Source organism: Lithobates pipiens, unplaced genomic scaffold, assembly GCF_037356315.1.
Source record: "Lithobates pipiens isolate NorthernLeopardFrog02 unplaced genomic scaffold, aLitPip1_a1.2 Scaffold_28, whole genome shotgun sequence".
In the NCBI taxonomy this organism is placed as follows: Eukaryota; Metazoa; Chordata; class Amphibia; order Anura; family Ranidae; genus Lithobates; species Lithobates pipiens.
In genome coordinates, this window is record NW_027507789.1 from 48,299,764 (window position 1) to 48,318,561 (window position 18,798).

General features: G+C 43.3%; 1 protein-coding gene across 1 annotated transcript in view; it reads left to right on the plus strand.

Moving 5' to 3' along the window:
* Positions 1–11,378, plus strand: part of RALGAPB (Ral GTPase activating protein non-catalytic subunit beta) — a 130,203-nt gene extending 118,825 nt beyond the window's left edge. The window contains 4 exon segments of the mRNA XM_077459180.1: positions 322–430; positions 2,931–3,009; positions 3,095–3,243; positions 3,738–11,378. Of these exon segments, the coding sequence (XP_077315306.1) occupies positions 322–430; positions 2,931–3,009; positions 3,095–3,243; positions 3,738–3,928 (528 nt within the window). The 3' untranslated portion in view covers positions 3,929–11,378.
* The last annotated feature ends 7,420 nt before the right edge of the window (positions 11,379–18,798 follow it).

An 18,798-nucleotide genomic window follows, 5' to 3' on the forward strand; every position in this document is an offset into this window, starting at 1 on the left:
AGCTGACATGTTCCCTTGGCGTTTCTTCCGGGTATCACGGCTCCGGCGCTGTGAGTGGCTGGAGCCGCGATATCGTCACTTCTTTCCGGCAAAGTCCAGCGTCTGCCGGGCTTTCAGCTGAAAATCCCCTGGGCGCATTCACCGCTGAAGTCAGCGGCTCATTGCGAGGGGAATATCTCCTAAACCATACATGTTTATGAGGTATTTTTTTTTTTACCTACAGGTAAAAAAATAAAAACTATACAACCATTTTAAGCAAAAAGTTCAATTGGGCTTTAATCATGTGTTTTTTTTTTTGTTTTGTTTTTTATTTGTTTTTAGCTTAGTCCAACATCACGTGCTAAGAAGCTTCCACATGGAAGAACTGTCCCACCACTGGGACCAGAGACTAAAGTGGCTGTCGTGTGGCTGGAGCAATATGATGATTTGGGTATGTTTGTAAAACCACACAGTGTGAAAATCATTTCCAGTATATAGTGTTTATCAGGATATACTGCATATATTTCATTGCCCCTTCTGCATGTCAGTTACCCTTAAAGGAAACCTCTACTTGAAGAGATATGAAGGTTTCTGTTGCTGACATCCTTCTAGACATTTTAGTTGCTGAGTGTGCTGAGCTGAGTGAAGGGGGGATTTTAATAACTTGAGTGGCTGGCTGGAGCTGCTGACGTTACAGTCAGGATGGTGACAGCCAGCCGAAGCCTCAGAGCTTTTGTATGTGTATACAAGGGTGGGTTTTCCAGGTGAATAAGGGGTTTAAAATACATTAAATGCACATGTCATAGTCTGGCTATAGCTGTTATTTAAAATTCAAGCAGCTGGCCACACGTGGATTGATGATCCCCCCGCTGAACTGGCCAAATTTCGATCCATGTGTGACCACTGTGGTCACAACAAGTATCCTTTATATCTGTGTACATAACGTAATCTAATCTATCTATTTATCACTCCTATTTACAAAGTCAATGCTGTATGTTTTTTCAACCACAATGGGGGTTTACCACTAGCAGTTAACTAATGGAGAAGGAATTAGCAGTTACTACCTTTATCTCAGAACCGATAAGCTCTACAAAGACCAACCGCTTTAACCATTACTTTTTTTTTTAAATGCTTGTGACAGGCTAAACACAAATTTTATTTTATTTTGAGCATATGATGCCTGGAACAATGTATGTAGCAGTATTTAGCAGCATTCAAAACTGTATACAACACTCCTACCATTCCAGCAAAGTGTAAACACAAGTTTCAGTCTGATCTTGGGGCTCTTTCACACTGGTGTGGTGTAAAAGGCGATATGTGGTTTTAGCTCATTTGTAAAGCGTTGCGTTAAAATGTAACACACAGTGCATATGTGTTTTAGATGCATTTTTACTGTCCACTGTTTGAATAGACCAGCATTCTCATGCCTCCTCCCAGTTACATGGCCCGCCACGTCCTTCATCCACATGATCTACCAGCTGCTGATGATTTGCTGCAAAATAGTGCAATAGCTACAATTTATTGCAACGTTCCATTATAAAAGCGCATACTGTGTCCAAATTCCCAACCACAGGTTTCACCCTTTCTGGCTTCATCCTGGGTTAAAGACGGAGATGAGGGCTAACTGTTGGCTTTTGAATAAAAGTCAGAAATTTGCATATGAATAGGAAAGCTGTTTAGTCTGCTTTAATATTATTATTGTAAAATTATGTACAATAAACTGTTAAGGTGATAATACTGTCTATAATATCTTTAATTATTCAATGTATATTCCTTTGGAATTACCATCATGTATCCCTGTTTCATATAAAGTCCCGCCCCCCCGTGTGTATTATATATATATATATATATCTATCTATATCTATCTATATCTATCTATATCTATCTATATCTATCTATATCTATCTATCTCTATCTATCTCTATCTATCTCTATCTATCTCTATCTATCTATCTATCTATAATATAAAATCTCAGGAATGGAGCCAGATGAACCTACCCATTCATTGCCTCGTTTAAAGTCCCAGCTTCTTGTTCTCTCCTCTTCTCGTTTAGTCTGCTTTGACTGCATGCAAGTGGTAGAGAAAGGAGAAGTCCATTTAAACATCCTATAGAGCAGGCTTTCTCATTTTGGGTCCTTAGGAGCCCTGTGGTTCATCAAGAGGTTGCTAAGGGTTCATTTGGGCATAGCCTCTGATGAGTAACCGCTGACAGTAATTTTTTTTAGCTCTCTGTAAGGGAAAGTTTCTTCCCAGTGACCACATATGTAAGGAGTATTCTTCACGCGCATCGCACTAATCTACCATGTGCTGTAGCTATAGTAATTATTAGGTGTTCCCCGAGTCCTAAGAGTTATTTCAACGGTTCCTTAAAATTGTTGAGAAAGGGTGTGATAGAGCATATTATGGGGATTGCCACTATGTTTATATACTTGGGAACTGGAAAGGTTTAAAGTGGTTGTGAATCTCTCATGAAATCTGAACAAAGCACATATATCTGTATTGTTTTAGTTGTCCATCTCCAAAGCTCTAAGTGTGGTTTCTCCCTGGTGCTTCGTTCCTCTGTTATCAGCATGAGTCACTTCTGAGAAGTTTTCCCGACACATGAGATACATTTGTGACGGGAGGAGAGCTCGGCACACAGCTTGTCTTTTCAGGACACAGTTATGCATGTTCCTTCCTGTGCTGTGTGTGAAGGTGAGGAGGCGTGTCCCTTCCTCCAATCAGCTCTCACACACTGTAACTTCAGCTCTCCGCCCCCTTCTCTGTAATACTGACAGATGAAGGATACTTCTGCACTTTTGCAGGGATGTAGAGAAATTACGTCAGATAAACAAGTAAAACTTATGTAGGAGGATTTGTTTCATCTCTGTGTGTCATCTGAAGCTATTCACTTCACTGGGTATATGTAAGGGTTTACATCCACTTTAATTAAGGTTTCTCATCCATACAGAAAACTTTCCACTGGCAGACCTGGCAGCAGAGACCAGCACTGGTATTGAGACCACAACCAACAGCAGTACTTCGATCAGGTAATACAATGTCCTGGGTTCAAAAGTTTGTTGTCTAACATGAAAACCGCTGCAGATTAATCATGTGTGCTTTCCCTCATAACAGCAACCGCATGCCTGAGAAGGAGGTGCCTGTAATATTCATCCACCCTCTATACACTGGCTTGTTCCGGGTAAAAGTCCATGGGGCTTCTGGGAAATTCAACATGGTGATCCCCTTGGTGGATGGAATGGTGGTCAGCAGGAGAGCACTTGGTAAGCACGGAATGGGGAAAAACACCAATTAAGACAGATTATTGAAACAATTAAACAATATTTATTTCCTGCCTTGTTCCATCATGCAGACAAAGATTATTGATGTTTCCATTCTAATTTAGGGCAAAAGTCCTAAAGTGATTGTAAACCTTCTATTTCTAAAATAACAAACATGTTATTCTTACCTGCTCTCGGCAGCAGCAGAATAAATTGATCACTGCTGCCTGGCTATAGTCGCTGAAAGTGATCAGGCAAGAAAACTCCAATAGGCAGGTTGTACTGAAGGGCCCAGGGAAAAATCCCTGGATCCAGTCTATCACTGGATAGACCTCAATACAACTAAACTTCTCATATACAGATTGAATTTCAGCTGGTCCCTGTTGAACGGGCCACATTTTGATCCCTCTATGGCCAGCTTTATTCTTCCACTTGAGTCTATTTCTCATCTTCACAAGTGTGAAATCATATTAAACATTCTCCATTTCCCTTTCCAGGCTTTTTAGTGAGGCAAACGGTCATCAACATCTGTAGGAGAAAGCGGCTGGAAAGCGACTCCAACACACCACACGTGCGCCGGAAGCAGAAGATCACAGACATAGTAAACAAGTATAGGAACAGGCAGCTGGAGCCTGAGTTCTACACCTCCCTCTTCCAGGATGTGGGTCTAAAGAGTTGCACTCCTTAAACCAAAGTCCCTATTTCAGGGGCCCGCCGGCAAGTGACTTTGTCAAAGGGACCGCTCTGGCAAGGCCTGGAAACCAAAAATACGAGCTTAATGCACTATGTGTGGCTGTAAGGAGGCTCTGCGACCTGCCACTTAGTGTCCAGCTCGAGGGATCCCATTCAAGGCTTGTGCTAGCAGAGGACTTTATCACTGATCACTCTGTAGACTGTCAAGCTGCATGTGGATCTTTAGGATCGGTCCACACACCACTGCTAGTGCACCAACACTGGAGGGAAAAGGAAGGCTTGACTGAGCAGCGCCATGGACTCATGCCAGCGCTTTAGCCATATCAGTTTAGTCATCCCACTCCACGTATCAGACTTGAAACCACCTCCATGAGTTGAAGTGACTCATATTTTATAAGAAAGGGTGATTTAAGGCTATTGTCACCTTTGCATCTTGTGTAGCCTTAACACTGACACAGTCCTGTCAGTATGGAGACCTTATAGCGAGGTTTTGAAAACCTAAACTTCACTAGATGTATGCAATGTTTTATTTTATAGTATTTTTCAAGCTTATTTAATAAATCACTGAGGTGCACTAACAGGTGGCATCCAATCATAATTTTGCACCCTAGGCAGGGCATTCAAAGCTGATTCCTGATTTGTTGACATGGGTTATAGCACAGCTCTTTACAGGCCCCGATAGGTCAGAATGAGACAGAAACTTCATTGGTTAGACTGAGAAAACAACTTGATTGGGTATTAGACCTTTAAAAAAAAAAAAAAAAAAAAAAAGATTTTCAGTCAGCGGCTTCATACTTAAAACCAAATCTTATTTTTTTTTTTTTGTGCCACCGCAAGACTTTATGGGCTGGATTTTTGTTATCAAGTCTTTTTATATGTTATCAAGTCTTCTTTGATGTGTATTTTTTTATTATTTTTTTCCCTGGGCCCTTCAAGAAAATTGAAAACGCCACACTTGTGGTTTGTTCTAAATTGTGCCCATTGATCATGGATCTGAATAGCTAGGCAGCGCCTATAGGAAAGAGCCATATTAAATATGGCTCCTGTTACTGGTCTAGAGGTAGTTGCTACTCCGCAATTTTTATTTATTTTTTTAGTACACAAGTACAATTTGTAGAAACCCATTTAAGTGATGAGTGCGCCCTTTTTAAATAAGAATCTTTGTATTGCTAAGGCGTTTCTTTTTTAATACTAATGAGTTCTGAAGGGAAGATGGTTTGTCCATTTAAGATGAACATCTGACCCTTTTAGTCGCAGGATTACAGTGGTTGTTAGAATTTCTCCCACCTAGAATATTGATGCTGATATGCATTATTCATGTACCATGTACAATATATGATTAGCACTATATCGCTGCATATATCCATAAATAGTTGACTGTGCCCTGTCAGTCTTTCAGGAATTAATTGGGTTCTCCACTTATTAATTGCAATGGACCTCTACTTCAGACAACACTAGGCATCACCCTAGATCAGGGGTCCCCAAACTTTCAAAACAAGGGTCAGCTTAGCTGGCCTTCTTCATACTTTAGGGGGGCTAGACTGTGGCCAGTGGGAGTAGAAAATGCCCTGGCATCGGTGGGAGTAAGGCCCCTTTCACACTGAGGAGCTTTTCAGGAGCTTTTCAGGAGCTTTTGCGCTTAAAAAAGCAATTGAAAAGCTCACGAAAACATATTTCCATTAAAATCAATGAATGCTTTCATACTGGGGTGGTGCGCTGGCAGGGCCATGAAATAACTCCTGCAATTAGCATCTTTGGAGCGCTAAAAAAGCGCCCACTCCAATGAAATGAATGGGACGTGCACAAAAAGTGCTTCCAAAACGCCTCAAAATGTTTTTCGAGTCACGTGACCTTCAAAAAAGTGCGCCGCTAATGCCTTGAAAAGTGCCTCAAAAGCGCCCGGCGTGAAAGAGTCCTAAACAATGCCATAGGCTTGTTGGTAAGGAATAAAAATTGGTGTCTGAAGGAGAATTAGTTCCTCATCATTGGTATCAATGGGAGCATTAATGCCTCAAGTTTGGATAAAGGCAAGCAGTGGGCTACATCCGGCGAACCCTGCCCTAGATAGATTCCTAAATTCTGTTATGACTCTCAATGCTGCTTCAGGTGAAAACTGACATTTCCACACCCTCCTTTATATAAATGGTGCTGAATGTTTGCTATATTACCGGAGGAAACCGATGTGAAGCACGTATGCTCAAAGTAGTATGCGCCATTGTACGTGGCAGGCAGGGTAAATAGAGTATTGCTAAATAGGTTAACAAGGTGCAGTTAAAAGTCCAAGAGTATTCATTATAGGACAGATGTGGCAGGCAATATTCGGGGCAGGGTGCCTCAGTACAGACTTAGGGTCTCAAAGAGCTGTGCAGTCATAACAAACTCCTGCTTTTAGCCTGTGTAGGGCCTATTACATAGACATTCTCATGTACGAAGTATCTGATTAAACAACAGTCCGCATTTCCCTCTTTGCAACCAACTGTCTCCCTTTCATTTTATGACCTGAAATGGGAGAAGTTGATTGGTTACCAAGAGGGAAATGGTCTTCATTCAGGCACTGTACTCGTAAAGTTCATCGTGCATCTGTCTTAGCCAAGCTACACATTATGCCATAGTACCATATTAATTGGCAGTTATAGTGAAAGGTGGGTGTTTCTAAGGGCCTGTGTCAATGTGCTGTTTTGTTTCTGTTGCATCTGCATCAGTTTTAGATGCTTCTAAAATCATTCAGAACTCATTGACGGGTGCCTTTTTGTAGTTTACCTTTTGACCTTCTTCAAGTCAGTCTTGCACCCCCATAGACCTTTATGGGAACTCAAAACACATTGAGCGAAAGCCCTTAGTCACAGGCCCTAAAAGACTTGGTTTATTGTAATGCACCTTTTCTCATCTTCCAGCATTGGCTTTCTTTGTGACTCTGTATTTGTCACATATCATCTCCAAAGCCTGAAAAAAAGTCTGTGCTGCAGTTGGCAGCTAGTGGTATTTTTTAGCGCGGGGGGGGGCGGCAATCCTTCCGCCCGACGGCACAAACCCCGCCGGTCTAGTCTCCTGCATTCCTGCTTTAAAAAATATAACAAAAACTCCCATTGAAATCCATGCTTCTGCTGCTCCGCATGTAGTTTAGGGGGCTGGATGCATGGATAAGGGGGCGGTGCCCCTAATGGACGGACCGCCACTGCTGTGCTGGAACATTTGCCTCTGTCAGATGCTGCGATCGTGGGTAGTGTATATGTGTGTATATATATATATATATATATATATATATATATATATATAATATATACACACACTGTATGACTACCCTACTATATATAGTATATAAATGCCCAGTATGGGTCAAACTGTAGGATCCCACTGTAATGTCTAAATGGTGATGCATCTTCACTACCAATATACTTTCCGCATATTTTATAATTACCGGTCCAGGGGGTAAATGCGCCCCCCCCCCCAGCCTATTCCTCCCATGTGCAGATGCCACCTTTCTGTGCATACCACCTATTATTATTCAGTTACCCCCCCCCCCCATATACCCAGAGCATGCTGTAGCAGGAAATTGTTTTAAAGTTCCCAACAATCACAGACAGCACCTGCCTTCGCTGCTCATTAAAATCTGATTTATGTTGGCCCTCCTCATATCACATTTGTGCTGTATTTCTTAGCAATTGTGGGGATCTTGACAGTTGTTCAGTCCATAAGACCTGCAGAGTTTGTGACGTTCTACATGTAAAGACTCAGAAGTCCTAATATGATTCATTCTTGTATAGTCAGTGGGGCGGGTTCCTCTCTGACAATCAAATTAAGAGATCTTTTAAATGTACATACAAGTTTTTCTTTAAATGTTCAGGATAATCTTTTACATATTTTTTTTCACTTATCTAAAACTTCTTTCACTTGAATTATTGCCTTTTTTGTGGGGTGGTTCTGTCTTGCCCTGATTTGTATGGTTTTCATTCGAATGATGTAACTTCCCCTCTTTTATTCGTTAGTGTTGCTATTATACACGGGTATTCTTAAACAGTGGAGGAAGGAAAGCAAAGCAGCCAATCAGATTAGTAGTAGAGTGTCAGAGGCAGCACTTCATGGTTTTTTGATTGTCCCCAATAGTTGATTAAAGCACAACTCCATCTTTTGGAAAAATTGACAGCGTAAAGCGGGGCAGTGGAATAAGCATTTTTAAAAATAGCATTTGTTTTGTTCAGTTATACTTGTACAACCCATTCCACTGTCCATTGTGCCCAGCTGCCTCTTCCATGGTGGTGTGTCTGCGGTCTGTGGCTGTCTTCAGACACCTAAAAGGACAATGTTGGTATAGTTTCCCATATTTCAACAGAGAAAACTAAAACATTAGACATAAAGAATAATTCAAAAACTTGAATCGGCATAATGAAACGCTTAGTTTTGGTTAGAGCCGGGGGGCCTAACCTTTAATCCAGGGCATCATAGCAACGTTTTGATGGGGTCCCTACTTGTCATCTACCCATTGGCCCCTCTCTATGACAGCTTTCCTGTTCCATGGTAGCAGCAGGTCATTGGTTGCTGGATCTTATGCTTTGGTGACCAGTCCTATTTTTTATTTTTTTTATTTGCTTCTGTATGTACTACAGAGCTTATCCGCCCGAATTTTAGTAATAAACTAGCGTTTTCACATTATTGACAATCCATAGAGTTGCGGTTTTATGAACACCATTGCACATGTATGGTGTGCTGTCTGTGTGCCCTATTCACATCATACGTGTACAAAAAAGGGCAGCTCAACAGACACTTTGGGCTTGGTTTCGTTTCTTTTTTGCTAATAACAGGTTCCGTTTGGGGAGGGATCATTCATTGTGAGCTATGACACTGTAATCACTAAGGCAGGCCAAAGATGATGCGATTTTCTTTCCTGCAACCCGAAATCGCTCAATTCCCCCCCCCCCTACCAATCGTCACCAGTGTTGTTGGGGTAATCCCTCCCGCTGAGCTATTGTGTTCTCCCAGCAAGGGGACCTTGCACAGGGAGCACAGTGATTATTGCTTATTACAGCGGATATAGCCGATGGCAATAATTGCATGTAAAAGTCAAACATGCTGATTGTACCCAAGTCGGTGGACCGACTTGCGTACACTCAGCCTGCCCATAAATGATTTGAACTAGCCAAGATCCAAACCATCTTAAACTGTTAACAAACTCCACAACCTATCCATCATTGGTCACAGTACCTCCCCCTATGAGTCACCCTACCCTCCTTTGGTCCCAAAACCCTCCCAATCATCCATAGTACCCTGTTTAAGTGCCCTCCACCATCAGTCACAGTGCACCTACCTAACTGTCACGCTGTCCCCATCCAGCCATCAGTGACTTTCCAGTCCCAGCCACCCTCGCCTATTAGCCCTCTCCTATCATAGCTGCCCATACTGTGACAATAGTTACACCAATGCATAGAGCAGGAAAAGGTTAGAAACTTTGCAGTGTTTGTGTTCCTGTCTGTGTCCCACTAGGGAGTTCAGCCTTCACTATTTGTCATGTTGACCGATCTCACTGGGAGTGAAACTAATCAGCAGTCCAAAAATGTTGCAGGTGTCACCTGGACAGATGTAGAAGAGCATGCCTTTCATTGGAGGCCCCTATTCTGGTGAGAGTCGTCAAAGGATTTCCTTCACTTTGAGATTTTTACTTGTTGGGTCTCCGGGACAGGAAGTAAAGGGAAATGCTCCAAGTAAAGACACTGATGTCAATCTAAATCGTCTGCACTCTATCCAAACCTAAGTAAAAAGTCCTGGGTAAGGCTCTATTTTAAAGTGGATTTTCACCCAAAAGTGGAACCTCTGCTTATCTGCTTTCTCCCCCGCTCTGGTGCCACATTTGGCACCTTTCAGGGGAGAGAGGAACGGGTACCTGTTTTTGACAGGTACCCTTCCCCACTTCCAGGAGACAGCGCTGTCCCTCTAAAGTTCGGCCTCCTTCCTCCGCCGTCGGGCTATTTAGAAAGCAATTTACGCATGTGCAGTAGGTAGCCAGCTGTGACACCGAAAGACTTCACTTCCGGGTTCCCTTACCACGAATGGCGGCGGCAGCACCCGATAGCCAATTCAAATACCAGCAGGGGTGCCGACATCACGGGCTCCCTGGACAGGTAGCAGGTGTCCATATATTAAAAGTCAGTAACTAAAGTATTTGTCCCTGCTGGCTTTTTATTTTTTTCCCCCGGGTGGAACACTGCTTTAAGGCCTTCTGGAGTCCGGTGCTTTGTTGTGTTAATTACTTTGCACAGTAATGTTGCGTGGAAGTAAACTTTACTATAGTTTTCCGCCATGGAAGCTGCAAGCTTGGCCTCAGTTTAAATGTTCAACTTGCCAGGATGCTGTGATCAGTTATGACACCAGCTGGTTGATGGTTTGACAGTTTGGTTGAGTCCACAACCAATGTGACAGTTACATTCTCGGCACGTATTTTGAAACTTCTACATCGATGGGTTTACTTCCACATTAATGCAAGAAGTAAACCCATAGAATTACCAGTTGCAAAAAAATTACATTCCCAGCACTTGCCCAGAATGTAACTGTCACATAGGTTGTGCTCTCAACCAAACTGTCAAACCATTAACCGGCTGGTGATCACATGTGCAGCATCATGGCAGTTAAACATTGAACTGAGGCCAAGATGGCAGCTTCCATGGCTGAACACGATAGGTGGGTTTACTTCCACTTTAAAGCAGCTCATTCGTGAATAGGCTACCAGCGCACCCCAATGGACATTACTTTTTTTGTGTAGCTCGCTGCACTGTAACTCATGTGTGCTGCAGTATCTGCTGCCCTCCACTCTAATTGTGTGTTGGGATACCATTAATGCACTGTAAAACATCTGTTTTACCACAATGCCTAGCTCTGAAGGGGGGCCTAATGCTCTTCTCCAAGCTGATCATTTCAGTGCAATGTCCTGCAATATTAAATGTCTTGTAAAGGTCACCATGAAGGCAGTCCCCTGTTTTCACTCTATTGCATTCTTCCACTTGTATCTAAATACAAATATTCTTTCTACAACAATCTTATTTTTTAATGAATTTATCCTTTTTTGTTTTGTTTTTTGGGGAACAACACTGTAGTGGGCTAGTCTGCACCCACAGAAATGAATTGTGTGTGCAGTTTTAACAGCGTTCCTGTTGCCAGTCACATACGCTTTGTTTGACGTTTGGAGCGTGTTTCCGAGACGCACTTTTTTTGTTCCCCCTTTCCCTGTTACTGTATTTTTATTTTTTATTTTTATGTATATAGGGCGTTACCACAAGAGCTGTGGAGTCACTGTAAATAGAGATTTGACTCTAGCAGGTTTCCTGTAACCCTTTTCCTGTTAAGCCACGAAACATGGTTTCTATTCATGCCAGTTGCCTTTCTCTGAAAGGAAAAGTATCAGATATTGAATGTAACACATTTAGTCAAATAAATTTTAAAGGAAATTATTTAAACAAGGTGTGTTGCGTGTTTTATTCAGATGTTTGATTATGAAGGACTCTTGTTAACTGCTTTAAAATCAAGAGGGCTTGTTGCCACCTGCAGCAGTCTGCCCCTCTGAAAAGTGATTCACCGTGGATCACTTTTCAGGAGCCGCTGCCAGGCATTCAGGAGGCTTTATGGGGTTTTTAAATGGGAATACCACTCTGCAATGTCGAGCCTAGCTATTGCATTACGACCTGACCTCCAATCACTTGAATGAGTTGTGCTCTGTATAATTTTCCCCATGGCATGTCAACAACCCATTACTGCTGCCATTGCAGCTAAATGCAGGTGGTAAAACCATATCTGAGAGAGAGATATATATATATATTATATTATATTATATTTACCATCCCCTGAGCTTGTGTGAATGAGCCCTGATAACCCTTCATCACCCGGCCATTTTTCAGTGCTGTGACACATTGACAATCGCCCTGCCATTCAATACTGTACCCAAATAAATGTTACCCTTTGTGGTATTTAATTATCGCTCGGTTTATTTTTTTATTATATGAAAGAAAAAATACCAAAATCAATCCTAGGACAGCCTGAAAACATGACCTGTTTGGGTGCCTTGAGGACTGCAGTTGAGAAACACTGCTGTAAGCTATGTATAGTGGCTAATCAGACCAGTGGTTCTTATGATAGGCTCATTAAAAGGTATATGGTTTTCCAGGCTCTGCCTTAATAAGGCAGATCGCTCAATCCTGCGGTGCTGGGGGCACGCGCTTAGAGTACCATGCGTCCTGCTTTCTAGGCGGGACAAGAAGGGTCGCTCATCTTAGGAGTTTTGCATGCACAGCCTTACAAGTATGACATTTTTAAAAATCCTTCTTTTTTCAAAGCCAAGGTGTTTTTTTTTTTTTTTTTTTTTTTTTAATCTACTGGGGATTCTTGAATGCATGGCGACTTTAATTGAAAGGGTGAACTAACCCTTTGAGCAGAAACGGCAACAGATTTGTTTTTTCTTTTGGAAAAAAAGTTTAAAGCCTATCAATAAACGATGACTGTTGTAAGCTCTTCTGTGTGTAAATGAATAAAAATATAAAATCCTGTGAAATTAATATGTTGAAACTACCCTATATAGTTATAAACCTCATACAGTTGAGGCTTACATCACACACATTTCCTGCTGTGTCAGACACTATGTAATGGAAAAAGAAATATTGATTTGTGCTCTGTGTCAAAAAATAACTATCAACCATATAAAATCAATTAAGATCGTGACAGCAGAACTGACTGAACTCCCACATACTGATAAGCAAAATGACTGTGTTGTGCTATCAAATAAAGTGCCATTACATTAATAATACAACTCTGTGACCTAAAAATGGTGCGTGAAAATAATTTCAGAAAAAGTGTCCAAAGATGACATTTTGATAAAATGCACGGTGCTAAATCAGTCTAAATGAGAAGTGATTGGTGCAAATCAATTCTTGAAATAAACCTCTCCTATATCCCTCGATGACGTTCTATCAGACGAAACGAAAATCAGGTGAAGCTACAGCGGTGACGGAATCTCACCCGCTAAGGTGATGACTTGCCTACGTGCCTGATTTTATCTGCATTGTGTGAGTAGTATTCCTTTTGATATATTGGTGAATTTTACACTACTACACTGAGTTCCTCCTTTATCTTTATATTCCCCTGAGCTTCTGCTGCAGAGTGTTCTGGAAGCCCTTATTCCAGTGGTTTGAACCTTGGCACCCCAGACATTTTGGAACTACATTCCCCATGATGCTCATGCATTCTGCAGTGTGTAAGTAGGCATCATGGGAAATGTAGTTCCAAAACATCTTAGGGTGCCAAGGCTCGCCTTTATTCTGTGTCCTGGAGTGTGACATCCATCCAGCTATCCCAGCAGGGATCTCTCCCAAAAGTGCAGACAGCCCTCCATATCTGAGGTCTTGTTGGTAATTGGTTTGTGAGTTGGGTGTGGAGTAGTATGCTTTTACTCAAGAAGATTGGGGCGATAAACGCTATGTAATCCCTGGGGCGCTTAATGCTGCTGTCTTCTCAGTGACTCGCTCCTTGAGCTAACATAGGTCTGTGTGTCCAAGGGTTACTCCCGCCGCCGCTGCTGATGTGCTTGGTCAGTGATGGTGAACCTTGGCACCCCAGATGTTTTGGAACTACATTTCTCATGTTGCTCAACTACACTGCAGAATGCATGAGCATCATGGGAAATGTAGTTCCAAAACATCTGGGATGCCAAGGTTCGTCATCACTGTGCTAGGTCATCTTGGATAACTGCTTTTCATGGAGCGCATGACACATGGGAGGGCTCAAAGGCATCACCGTGACCTTGACATGTTTCGCCCAATCATTAGGTTGCACCACACCACCGCTTTCAAAATAATGAAAAAAAAAAGTTTAACATAACTTTAAAGAAAAAAAAAACAATCTCACTTTTAGTAAAAGTTCACTAATATATTTTTAACATCTCAGGGACTCCTGTTCTGTTATATTACACTATATGGCCAAAATTTTATGGACACCTGACCATCACTATTATGGCGGCGCAGTGGTTTAGTGGTTAGCACTCTCACCTAGCAGTAAATAGGGTCACTGGTTTGAATCCCAACCACAACACTACCTGCCTGGAGTTTGCATGTTCTCCCTGTGCCTGCATGGGTTTCCTCTGGGTGCTCTGGTTTCCTCCCACACTCCAAAGCAATGCAAGTAGGTTAATTGGCTTCTGTCCAAAAATTGGCCCTAGTATATGAATGGGGACCTTGGATTGTGGGCTCCTTGAGGGTAGGGACTGATGTGAGTGTGCAATGTACAAGGATAGTGACAATTGTAGATGCTCACTCAGGTTGAACTGGATGGACTGGTGTCTTTATTCAACCTTACTAACTATGACACATGAGTTTCTTGGACATATCATTGCTAGATCAATTAAAGCTGTAGTAAATCGCAGGTGGTTACAAAAAAAAAAAATCTCTGCAAGGCAATGTCATAATGTGCTAGTATTCATAGCATATTAGCACATTATGATACTTACCTTAGAACGAAGTCCTCCAGTGCTGTGATGTCACTGCTGAGATGGCCGACACATCTTCCCCTGGTTTTCCTTCCAGGTTTGCGGCCTCTGGGTATGTGAGTGGCTGGGGGGGGGAATGAGGTCACTCCCGCGCAAAGGCACGGGAGTCACTGTTTACGGCAGGGGATCTGAAGCCAGACCTTCAGAGTGCATGCGCTGGTGATGTCAAATTCAGGCACTGCCCATGAAGGATGATATGGAGGCGTTGGTCCTCCACCTCGAGGAGACTCACCGGCGGGACACGGTTAGTCCAGAATGATTTCCAACAATTATTGGATGGTCTTAGTGGGGGAATCTACAGTTGCCTCCCTAAAAGGCTGCATCCTGCAGGGATATATATATATATATATATATGTATGTATGTGTGTGTCTGTTCTCTCCCTTCCCCAGGTGTGATGAATACGGTGTGTAGCACTTCTCTATATGCCAATGGGCTCAATAACCCCGAGAAGAAGAAAATGCTTCTTAATGATCTGAAATGCTCTCGCACGAACGTGGAATTTGTACTAGAAACTAATTTTAAAGCGGGCGGACTTCCTTTCCTTCAGAACTTGTTCTTTCCTTGTACCTACCATGCCTTCAATCAGGTTGCAAAGTCTAAAGGTGTCTCCATTTTGATCTCTAGTAGAATCCCATGGTCTCTCTCAGACAGGCGCTCTGACACAGGTGGTTGCTAGCTCTTTCTCAAAGGACACATTGGTGGCATTAAGGTTATGTTAGCTACTATATGCGCCCTGAAACTTCATCAAGACTCTTTCCTCTATAATGTCCTCTCAAAGCTACTGGAGTTTGCAGAAGGTATACTTATCCTCAGTGGGGACTTTATTATACCTCTTGAGCCAGAAGCGGAGACATAAACTGCATGAACTACAGTTGGTCGATGCGTGGCGCATTCTGCATCCTGGGGAGCGGGACTATACCTTATTTTCTACGCCTCATCAACTTTATTTCCCTATAGACCTCTTACTCGTGCCACATCAACTTCTCTCTTTGGTCCTGAACATTTCCATAGATCATATAACTTGGCCGTACCATGCCTCGATCATGTTGTGTCTTGCCTTAAACAACTCGGCCTCCTGGCCAGAATGGCGCTGGTGCCTAAACGAAAGTCTCCTTCAGACTCCAGAAGTCCTCACCGATGTATACAAAGAACTCGTAGCGTACTTTCAGACTAATGATACCCCGGAGAGTGATACTGGTCTAGTCTGGGTGGCCAACAAAGCTGTCATCAGAGGTATTCTGATGAAACATGGCTCTCGCATTAAAAAAAGCACAGGAAAAGCTAATTCTGAAGTTGCTTTCGGAAATTCAAACCCTCAAAATGCAACATAAGAGAACGCCTACTCCCTCTTTGGGGGCTGACCATACTCATCTCCGTAGACAGGTTTCAGACCTTCTCCGATATAAAGCCAAAGCAGCTATGCAATCCGGCAGGAAACTGTCCTATGAAGCGGGGGGAAAATGTGGTAATTACCTCACCAGGGACCCACGTGCAGCTTCATACATACCCTATATATGGAAAACCGACAGGCAAAAAATATTTTGGAAATTGTGTGCGAGTTTGGGAACTTTTACTCCTCCCTGTATAACATCTCCTCCCCTTCTTCATCTCCACCTGCTATCGAGGAATATCTCTCCTCAGCCCATCTTCCCCTCCCCGGTCCGTCAAGACTTGGAAGCCCCTATTACCATCAGTGAGCTTCAGGTGGCAGTGTGTGCTGTGAAACCCAGGAACGCACCCAGCCTAGACAGCTCCTCTATACTGTATTACAAGACTCTTCTGCCTTTATTAGGCCAGTGCATGCTCAACGTTTTTAATGCTCTGGGCCAGTCCACCTCCTTTTCTCACGACACCCCCTTAGCGCATATTGAAAGAGGGAAAGGACCCTTCCGTTTGCGGCAGTTACCAACCAATTTCACTGCTCAACGTAGACCTGAAACTATTCACCTAACTCTTAGGCCGCGTACACACGAGAGGATTGTCCGTCCAACTTAGTCCGCTGAAACGTGTTTCAGCGGACAATCCGCTCGTGTGTGGGCTTCAGCGGACTTTTTCAGCGGACAGTCTGGCGGACTAAGTCTTTCGGAATTTCCGTAATACAGTCCGTCCAAACTTGGTTTCAGCGGACAGTCCGCTCGTGAGTAGGCAAGTTGGACGGACTAAGTATGGCGCATGCTCGGAAAGGATTTACACGGCGAAAGGTTGCATTGCAGTGTATTGGACGTCGTATTTCTAGTCCCGTCGTACGTGCTGTACACGTCATCGCGCAAGCTTTCAGCGGACTGTCTGTTCGTCGTGTGTGGTCAAGTCCGTTCATTCAAAAGTAGGACGGACTGTCTGTCGGATTGTCTGACGAACTTAGTTGGACGGATAGTCCGCCCGTGTGTACGCGGCCTTAGCCTCCCAACTGCAATCCCAATTGCCCCCGTTGGTCCATTTGGATCAGGTGGGCTTTATACCGTCCAGGGAGGCACTTGATAATACTATTAAGGTACTCAACTTGGTCCACTTAGGAAGATACGGGGGACTTATTGTGGTTAGCTAAGTACTGATGCCGAAAAGGCCTTTGATAGGTTTCTTTATGTTTGGAAATCAGCTACTTCAGTGGGTCTCCAGTGTGTACTCTAATCCACAAGCCTGTGTCAAGGCAAATGGGGTGTTTTTACCCCCATTCACACTATCAAATGGCACCGGCAGGGATGTCCCCTTTCACCCCTGTTATTTGCCCTATCACTGGAACCCTTTCTGAATAAACATAAAATACGGTTAAATGATGACATCTCCGGAATTCAGCTGAAAAATCATAATTTTAAGTTCTCTGCTTACACAGATGTACTGCTTTTCTGCCCATCCAATCCACACATCTCCATACCTAATCTTATGGTATAATTTGATGAGTAAACTTTACCAAATCTGAAGCCATTGGGGTGGCTTTACCCCCCCCCCCCCCCCCCATACTCCGGACTCTACAACATCATTTTAATTTCAAATGGACATCCACAGCACTAAAGTATTTAAGCATCTATATCCCTCCAAGATTAGCAGATGTCTTCTCCCTGGATTTCCCACCTTTACTCAGCAAGTCTGCATCCTACTGGAGAAGTGGGACCAAGGACTCCATTCATAGTGCGAACGCTACAATATACTCAAGATGTGTATTGGCCCCATACCCTGCACCTGCTCTTCGGTATGTAGGAATCCGAAGCTTTCCTCCAGCCACTCGGCGCTGTATCCCATCCTAGGGAACCCTGCCTTCCACCCGGGAATAGAACGTGGTCCGTTCCGAGGACTTATTAAGAGAGGCTGTTTTCAAGCCTCTTGTTTCTTGAGCTCCAATAGTTGGCCCTTGGCCTCTGCTCTAATGCAGTGGGACGGGCGATTTGGGTTAAACCTCTAGCAAGCACTGCAGTTGTTGCATTATCTTCGAACCGTAGGTCCCCCAGCAAATTTCCGACATAGTCTGACAGTATTTGAATCATATTTAGGGCAGCACAGTGGTGTAGTGGTTAGCACTCTCACCTAGCAGTAATAAGGGTCGCTGGTTCAAATCCCAACCACGACACTACCTGCCTCGAGTTTGCATGTTCTCCCTGTGCCTGCGTGGGTTTCCTCTGGGTACTCCGGTTTCCTCCCACAATCCAAAGACATGCCGGTAGGTTAATTGGCTTCTGTCCAAAATTGGCCCTAGTATATGAATGGGGATCTTGGATTGTGGGCTCCTTGTGAGTAGGGACCAATGTGAGTGTGCAATGTACAGGGATAGGGACAATTGTAGGTTGAACTGGATGGACTGGTGTCTTTATTCAACCTTACTTACTATGAAACTATTGCGGGGACAGTGACCCTCTCCCTAGATCCTCATCTAAGATGTATGCACTATTGATCTCCCCCCTGAAGACTTTTGTTATGCGTAGTCTTAACACCTGAGAAAGAGATCTCGATAGAACCTTTACGTCAGCTCAACGCCAGGCCATTGTATACCTGGTGTTGAAATCTTCCATCTGCACCCGTATTCAAGAAAATAACTACAAGCTTTTAATGCGTTGGTATCATACTCCATCATTTCTTTGTAAATACTCTCCGAAAATCACTGACCGCTGCTGGAGATTCCAGAGCGAGCGAGGCTCCATATTTTTTGGAACTGTCTGAAAATTAGGCCATATTGGCTAGAGGTGCAAACTATTACACAAAAGTTTACCGACTTCCCGGTTCCAGCGGACCCTGCCTTCTTACTCCACTGCTCATACATTCCTCTAAGGACATACAAGAGATCGGTTCTTCATCACATGATTAACGCCACCATGGCTTGTGTCGCCCTGTGCTGGAGAGACCCTTGTTCCCTCTCTAT